The sequence below is a fragment of the Hippocampus comes genome, unplaced genomic scaffold (genome assembly GCF_001891065.2).
Source record: "Hippocampus comes isolate QL1 unplaced genomic scaffold, H_comes_QL1_v1.1 scaffold18, whole genome shotgun sequence".
NCBI classification, from domain to species: Eukaryota; Metazoa; Chordata; class Actinopteri; order Syngnathiformes; family Syngnathidae; genus Hippocampus; species Hippocampus comes.
In genome coordinates this window covers 494,720-502,984 of record NW_017805014.1, presented here as the reverse complement: position 1 = coordinate 502,984, position 8,265 = coordinate 494,720, and the positions used below count along the sequence as shown (strand labels likewise).

Genomic DNA, 8,265 nt, shown 5'->3' with positions numbered 1-8,265 from the left:
CCCCCACCCCCCCTAATTGTATCAGCTGGGAAGAAAAAGCCCCGCCTCCTTTTGTCCTCCTCTCGAAGAGCAGGGTGCCGATGACATCGCAGAAAAGCCGAGATGTACGGGGCATCGTGAGAAATGCCCTTTTGACCTAAACACCAACACATGCAGCCGCCGTGAAAAAGTCATTTTTACACAAGTATCTCTACTTCGACTTCAGCACCGAACGCGAGTACTTTTACCAACCTCTGCTTTCAGCCAAGCAGGCCGGCGTGTGCCCTACCGCCGATGAATAAATAAAAGCACACAAGCATATTTGAGGGCCCTCGTGTCTGCCCTGATCGATTGTGTGTGACAGATGATCATGCATGCAGACGCGCACCCAGATCTCTTGTCACATGTTTTATTCAGGGTTGACTGTGTGTCTGCGTGCGCCCAAGTGTCAAGGAGGTGCGGCTCTCAGGGCGTTCGAGTCGATGCAAAGGGACGCAATGATTCGGCAGAGGGAGTCGTGACATAACACGTGCAAATATGTGTTAGCATAGACCACATTTAACCAGGTGCATTTAAATTTTTATTTTTTTTTTTATGGCAGCCACATGCCAGCATCCATTGACTGTGCAGCACCTACTTTGCAGTTTTGCCCATCGCCTCATCTATCACCCAAAGCCCGACACTGGAAATAATAAGGCCGTTAATCTCCCACGGCTTCATTCAACCGAGACTGATGAAGTTCTTCTGGCGTCTCTCATGTGTAAACTGCTGGAGGACATTTAATTAAAACATAGTTCGGGGTGAGGTGAAAGGTCTTGACTTATTAACACTGTAATAATTTTCTTATATAAGCTACACATTTATCTTATTTAATCTCAACAGATGTCGTTATTACGCAACAGGGGGGCTTGTGGTGCTCCATGGATAAGGTACAAGTCGCAGGATTCGCATTCAATGAGAGACTCGAGCAATGGTTATGCACACATACCTCCCTTGCGAGGGCCACCACAGGCTCCTGCGCGCACGTGCGCACACATTCACGCATGCACACACACACACACACACACACACACACACACACACACACACACACACACATCACAATTCTGGCGGGCATGGGTGAATTTAGGGCAAGCCTGATTAGTAGTGCTACTGCTTATCAGTGCGAGCCACTCGCCTGCTGGCCTCGGAGAAACTCGAGAGTTATGGGAGGGAAAGGAAGAATTGGGAAGCGGAAAATGACAGGCGAGGTTGGAAGCTGGGATCTGCGAGGCGAAAAAGAAAGTACCGGACAGATTTAAGTTGCTCTATAATATTGTCCTTGTGAATTGGGTTATTTGTATCTCAAGGCACTAGTGTATATCATGGGTCCTTATATTTGATGAGGCGTATAGCGCACGTGCGCACGCGCGCACGCACACACACACACACACACACACACACACACACACACACACACACACACACACACACACACACACACACGTGAAGGCTGACTCCCTCCCTGCTGGACCAAGTCATGTATAATGGAAGCTGAATGAATGAATGATTCATGCCAGGGAAGCGACTGTTTATATTTTAAGACTACTGTTTCATTTATTCACTCAGCAATCGCTTCCTCAAAGTAAGGGGGTGTGATTTTCAAAGATGTCCTCTCATTTTTGCATGGGAAAATGGCGCATTTCGGTGGCTTTTATTGAACCCGCATATCGTCGTCACACATGCGCATCTGCGTGCGTGCGAAGGGCAGACGGTGTCGCCCAAGGGGTGCGGTCCGGGTGGAAGGTCTCACAGGTTGAGGACCGGCTCCGAAGGATATTCCAGAAGACCTCGCCTTTGGCCTCTGTCACCAGCACTCATGTCACAATTGTGCGCGAGTGCGCGGGGATGGCGTCGGTTGAGGAGAGACGGGTCACGCCAATCGAATGGTCCCTTTGTATTTTGTTCATTGCCACTTCCCTCCGCAGCCCACGACAGTTAATCCCTCATTCATGTTTTTTTTTTTTTTTTTTTACAATTATTACGAATGCAATGCAATGCTGTCTTGAACGAAACCAAAGATTAAACTTTATATCAGGCCCAAGCATTGAACCCATTTAATCTCACCGGTCACATTTGTGAAGGACAACAATGATTTAATTTAAAGGGCTCAAAATTTTTTTTGTACTGATTACTTAAAAGGGCTACCAATGACACCTGATTTTGACTTTTAAATGTCTGGGAAAAATTTGGGATTAAATGGGTTAAAACAAACAAAAATGTCAGCGTTTTCTTACAAACAACTGGCAGATCTTGAAACGTTCCGTTACACTATTTCTAAGTTTTTTTCATGGAGAAAACTTGGCAAGCTGGACAGCGATGAGGCCCGGAGACTGTTGACATTCATCTACAGTCATTTAGCCAATCAGGATGCAGAACACAAAGCACTGGAGAAAAAAAATGCACGAAAAAAAATCGGTGAAACTGCGAAGCTGTGAAAGATGCACTGTGTTATAGCGAGGGATTTCTGTATATGCAACATTACTGGCCGACAAGGTGTGTGTCAGTCGGTTTTTTGTTTTTTTTTTTTTGTTTGTTTTTGGTTTGGACTTTTGGATATATATTTTTAATTCATTGAGCTTTATTAAATCTTTGAGAGCAGGGTTGCTAATTTTTGAAAATGAAAGCATTTTGAAAAAAAATACAAAAATATTTTTTTTCAAAATGCTTTGTTTTCATTTTGTTTTTGTTAGCTTTAGAATGAGTTTTAGTTTTTTATGATTGTAAGTGTTTAGCAAGGGCAAATTCACAAAATTTTGTATTAAGTAAGTATAACAAACAACAATTGACCTTTCTTCTTCTGTACGGACATACACTAATACCAAAATAAATATGTTTTAAAGTCAACCCTGAAAACTCATGTTGACAAAAATTAAAACGAAGGACATTGGTTTCAGGTGGCTCTATCAACGTAAAAGGTAGTTTCCCTGAGTTTTGGAGCATTTTTGTTTTATTCCATTTCATTCACACATTTTTTTTTCAGTTTTAGTTTGATTCATTTTGTTAGTTTCCTGAACTATAATAAGCTTTTTGTGTGTGCGTGTGTGTCTGTGACTGGCTGGTTCTTAGGATGCGAGGCTCCAACAGAGCGCTGGTGGCTTTTAAAATGCCATGAGGCTTTTAGTGGAACAGATGGCTCCTTGGTGAATGCGAGATGACATTCTTGCCAAATGGAAACAGACACACACTGACTGGGTGGTGGGTGCTCGTGTGTGTGTGGATGTCAGGACAGGGGGGCAGTGGAAATGCATGTCAGTGAATTATAGAAGCTATTATTGTGCATATCCCTCAAATCACTTCCTCGAACTTATTGTGGGGAAAAAAAAAACATCCAGACTTTCAATGTTGAGGAGCCACACAATGCCGCATGCCCGATTTGCTCTCAAACTATTTTCAATGCTTTATATTGGTTAATAATGTGTAAAAATAATGGCTGCTCTAGGGCCAAGACGAATAGTATTGTTTTGTGAAAAAATGTGTAATTGACCATATTTGGACATATGATGACATCCGTGTGTTTTTTTTTTTTACCCCCACAGACACTGTTTTAGGTCGGCGGGAGTTTGGGCCTGTGACCAACTTCAGCGCATTCCTAATGGATCCCACGTCGGGCGTCCTCTTCCTGGGCGCCAGGGACACCGTCGTGGCGGTGGACACCAACAGGCTGAACGAGAGACCACGCAGGGTGAGGGGCCAATTAGCATTCGCAACGAAGAGTCATTGCAGCCACGCGAAAGTCGTTCCAGTTTGACGCTTTTCCCCCATTTCAGGTGATTTGGGATGTGCCGCAGGAGAGCAGGAATACTTGTATGACGAAAGGAAAGACCGAGGTGAGAGACCGACGGTTTTTTTGTGCCTGTCACAATCAAAAGTGAGACGGGATGTGGCCTGGGGCAGCTCGGGCTTGAAAAACCAAATGATGCTAAAGAGGAAGTGCCGAGTCATTTCGCGTCTTGCTGCAACTCTCACTTCTGCAGTCGGGTACACGTTTCAGTAGTTCAGTTGAAAAAGGGGAACTTGCGCATGATACAAATTCTTACGCCCTATTTGTCATTTATGGACATGTCGGATTTGGCTTTTTGATTTCATTTTGTCAATGGCAGAGTTTTGATGTCAAAAGTTGCACCCTTGTGAAATGACGGAAGATACGCGATGACTCATAAAACGTTTGGGATACAGTGAAACTCCTCTACAACGAAATCATGTTTGCAGCAAGAAATTTTTCACAACAGGGGGTTTTTCACTGTAGCAAATTTGATCTCAGATATGAACACACACACACACACACACACACACACACACACACACACACACACGCACACACACACAAACGTATGTGTACACGCACACACAAACGAATGCGTACTCTGTAGGTTTCGTTGTTTCGCTGTATTTGGCTTTCAGGTCAAATTTATGGAAAATGTGAAACATTCACGCTGCAGTGATATCATAGCGTGAAAGTAGGACATTTAGGTAGAAGAATACACTGGTGATATCCGAATCTCAAACAATTCATTGAGACAAAAGTTAACAACGGGCGGCCCGGTGGGCCAGTGATTAGCACGTTGACCTCACAGTGTCTGCACTGGGTTCCATTCCGGCTCCGGCCTTCCTGTGTGGAGTTTGCATGTTCTCCCCGTGCCTGGATGGGTTTTCTCCGGGTACTCCGGTTTCCTCCCACACTCCAAAAACATGCATGGCAGGCTGATTGAACACTCAAAAATTGTCCCTAGGTGTGAGTGTGAGTGCGGATCGTTGTTCATCTCTGTGTGCCTTGCGATTGGCTGGCAACCGGTTCAGGGTGTCCCTCGCCTATTGCCCGAAGACAGCCGGGATAGGGTCCAGCACCCCCTGCGACTCTTGTGAGGATAAAGCGGATCAGAAAATGGATGGATGGATGGACTTTGAACAAAAGTCTATATGAAACTATGTGTGTAGTTACTGATGTTGTTTTTGGGGGGGCGGGGGTCTCTGCAGGGTGAGTGCCGGAACTACATCTTGCTGTTGGAGTTTCATGCGGATGGACGACACATCTACGTGTGTGGCACATATGCCTTTGACCCCAAGTGTGCATTCCTGGTGAGTGTGTTTTTGTCAAGATTTGGTCATTTTCCGTCATTCTACACAACCTGTCAATGCCATCCCGCAGGAGATGTCCTCCCTCAGCCTGCAGAAGGATGCCGATGGTCAGGTAATCACGGAGATGGGGCGCAAGAAGGTCCCCTTTGACCCCCGGAAGCCATTCACAGCTGTCATGACGGGTGAGTCGCTGCAGGTCGTGATCCCGTCGTTTCATTTTGAAGGGGGAAAAAAAAACACTGTCTTTATCCTTCTGTCATGTCCTAAGGCGACGTGCTGTATGCCGCCACCTCCATCAACTTCCGCGGCACAGAGTTCGATATCACCCGGGCAACGGGGCCGGAGCAGAAGCAGGTCCGGAGCGAGCAGAAAGTGCACTGGCTTGACGGTGAGGCCTTGGTACAATTCATCGTGCCAACGCGCAGAGCGTTAGTGCTGATGCGAGGTGAGGTTTTTTTTTTTTTTTTTGCCACGCAGAACCCGACTTTGTGAGCTCCTCTGTCGTGGAGCTGTCGGCCGACAACAACGTGACGGGAGAGGACGACAGGATCTACTTCTTTTTCAATGAGGCGGCTATGGAGTACAACTTCTACTCCAAAGTCCGAGTGCCCAGAGTGGCACGAGTGTGTAGGGTGAGGATTCAAATTGGTTTTATCGATTCTTCATGATAAAATCCTGGAGGAGCTTGGCTTGCAAGCGCCCTCTTCAGATACTTGATATACCAACTAGCCATTTAGTCCACTCGCTTAATGCTAATTTGCATATATGTTGTAGACATACTATATAACATTACTCACAGTCATATATTCTTTATCCTCTGTGTAGAACTACTAATATTAGTGCCTGCTGATCAGCGTCAGAATCAGAATTGCTTTAGTCATTGTACCACAGGGTGTATGAAATGGAACGGATACAACCCATCCAGGAAACATAGAAAAACAATGACCAACAGGAGGATCCAGAATGGAAATCCAACAGGTTGCCTTTAGCAGAGGGGTGGGTGGGAAATTAAAAAAATAAAAAAAACAGCCCCAGACTGAGCTCCTGTAAGGGGAGCACATTTTGGATTTGGAAAATAAACTCAGTAAACAGGCACAGACGAGTATCTGGGGGCATTATAGCCTTTCTGCAGACGGCAGGGGTCACAACCCATTGAGCGCCACCACGTCACATCTGCAGGTGAACCATAATAGAGGAAAGGAGAGCAGTCAGGGGGAAGCAAACAAGGACGTTGGTTGATAATAAAGTGCGTATTGCATTTGTGTGATCATATAAGTGTGTACGCGTGAGTCTGAGTCCTTTGTCCCAGCGTCACGCCGACACATCGGCTCGTTGCCATGGAGATGACCCTCTGCTAGCTCCCAAACAGTAACACGGGACACAGGAAAATGAAGAAATAACGGGGACTCCAGCATCGGGGTGGCACAGCATCTACTAGAAAGAATCCAAAATAATAGTTGTTTTGAGAACAATTCAGTCAGCCATGAGTCTTTCATCAGAGCTCCCGATGGCCAACAACTGGCAAATGGCGATCAGTTCTTCGAGACGAGCTGTCAACTTCTCCACTTTGCAATCCGATGTATGATATGATTGACTTAGAGAGGCCTTGGGATGTCTCAGTGAAGCAGGATATGCCTCACTGCAATACAATTGGCTGCTGCTGCAGCTGACTCTGGCACTCATCACGACACCTCAGTGAACGGCGCATCTATCGGACTCTTACATTGCATCAATTGATGCAAACATTTCTCTTGCTTTCAGTCCGACGTGGGAGGTCTCAGGACCCTGCAGCAGCATTGGACCACCTTCCTCAAGGCGGAGCTGGTTTGTGAGGACAAATTGCAACATCAGCGCTTCGATGTCCTGGTGGACGTTTTCACCTTGCGACATTCGCCCCGAGAAGCCAGCAGCACGCACTTCTATGGACTCTTTACCACACAGTGGTAAGCTGCGGGAGCGCCCTCGAGCCCGCCACGTCGTCTTAAGTTTCACTGGGACCGTTCTGTCGTCTCGCCTGCTCTCCAGGGAACCCGAGCAGTCGGCAGTGTGCGTTTTCAGCGTGCTGGACATCGTCGCGGCAATGAACGGCCCATTTAAGAAGCGCAGCGACAAAACCGACACGCCCACGCCGGTGGGCCTGCCGCGGCCTGGCCAGGTACTGACTTCTCAACGCTCCATCTCATTATGTTACAATTCAAGAAACCACCGTCCAATAACACTGGAGCAGTTCACACCAAGGTTATTATAGTTCACAAAAAATAACAATTAAATTTTCAAATAAAATAAAATAAAAACCAAATAAATGCTGAAAAAAATGAATATTAACCGAAACAACATCTTACGTTTTAAATTTACTCTCCCATTTGCAGTTGTAGATGTTGGCTGGTGTTTCTGATCACGTGACACGTCATCACTCTCACGGTCTTTTCCTTCCTCCCCCAACATCGAAAGTGTCTGAACAACGCGCTGAGGGCGCAGGGCTTTGACTCCTCCCTAAAAATCCCCGACAACCTGTTGGCTTACGTGAGGAATCACCCCCTCATGCAGCAGAGTGTCAACGCAGCGCCCCTGCTGGTCAGAAAAGGAGTCGCGTACACCAAACTGGCCGTCACGCTGATCGGCCGCAGAGAGGGCCAAAGGGAAGCGTTGTTGCACCTCGGAACAGGTAAGAGTGAGAAATATTTCAGAAGAGTAGAAATGCAGGGATAAGTGTCCATGCTTGTTGCATCACCAGACTTTGGGGAGCTCCATCAGGTGGCGGTCATCGGCGAGAATGCCACTTTACTCCGCGAGGTTCCTTTATTTGAGACGACAGAGCCAGTCAACAATATTTTGCTGCACCAGGTAAAGTGGCCTGTGTGCCTTCCTGCGTGCCTTTTTCACCAGTGCGCCCACCGCACGCAACGCATTCATCAACTGGCTGGGTTTCCTGCCGTCTCCCGTTTGTCAGGGTTGGGCTGTGGTGGGCAGCCCGCTGTCTCTCGCTCGCATCCAGTCCGAAGAATGCACGCTCTATTTAAGCTGCAAATTGTGCGCCCGATTCCGAGAACTGGGCTGCGAGTGGGACTCAAGCAAGGAACGCTGCCTTCGCTCCACAGCGGCGTAAGTTCGGCCGTTCAAGATCCGACAAATGCCGCTGCCTCGCGAATATGCAATGCTCATGCTGTG

The 8,265-nt window shown here is 46.9% G+C and overlaps 1 protein-coding gene across 1 annotated transcript in view; it reads left to right on the top strand.

Annotated features, from left to right (window-relative positions):
• sema4f (sema domain, immunoglobulin domain (Ig), transmembrane domain (TM) and short cytoplasmic domain, (semaphorin) 4F) overlaps positions 1-8,265 on the top strand; it is a 23,220-nt gene that overhangs the window by 12,949 nt on the left and 2,006 nt on the right. The window contains exons 2-12 of the mRNA XM_019863289.1: positions 3,558-3,703; positions 3,789-3,848; positions 4,996-5,097; positions 5,168-5,279; positions 5,366-5,485; positions 5,575-5,729; positions 6,859-7,040; positions 7,123-7,252; positions 7,549-7,762; positions 7,832-7,941; positions 8,048-8,199. Coding sequence (XP_019718848.1) covers positions 3,558-3,703; positions 3,789-3,848; positions 4,996-5,097; positions 5,168-5,279; positions 5,366-5,485; positions 5,575-5,729; positions 6,859-7,040; positions 7,123-7,252; positions 7,549-7,762; positions 7,832-7,941; positions 8,048-8,199 — 1,483 coding nt within the window. The remainder of the gene's footprint in view (positions 1-3,557; positions 3,704-3,788; positions 3,849-4,995; positions 5,098-5,167; positions 5,280-5,365; positions 5,486-5,574; positions 5,730-6,858; positions 7,041-7,122; positions 7,253-7,548; positions 7,763-7,831; positions 7,942-8,047; positions 8,200-8,265) is intronic.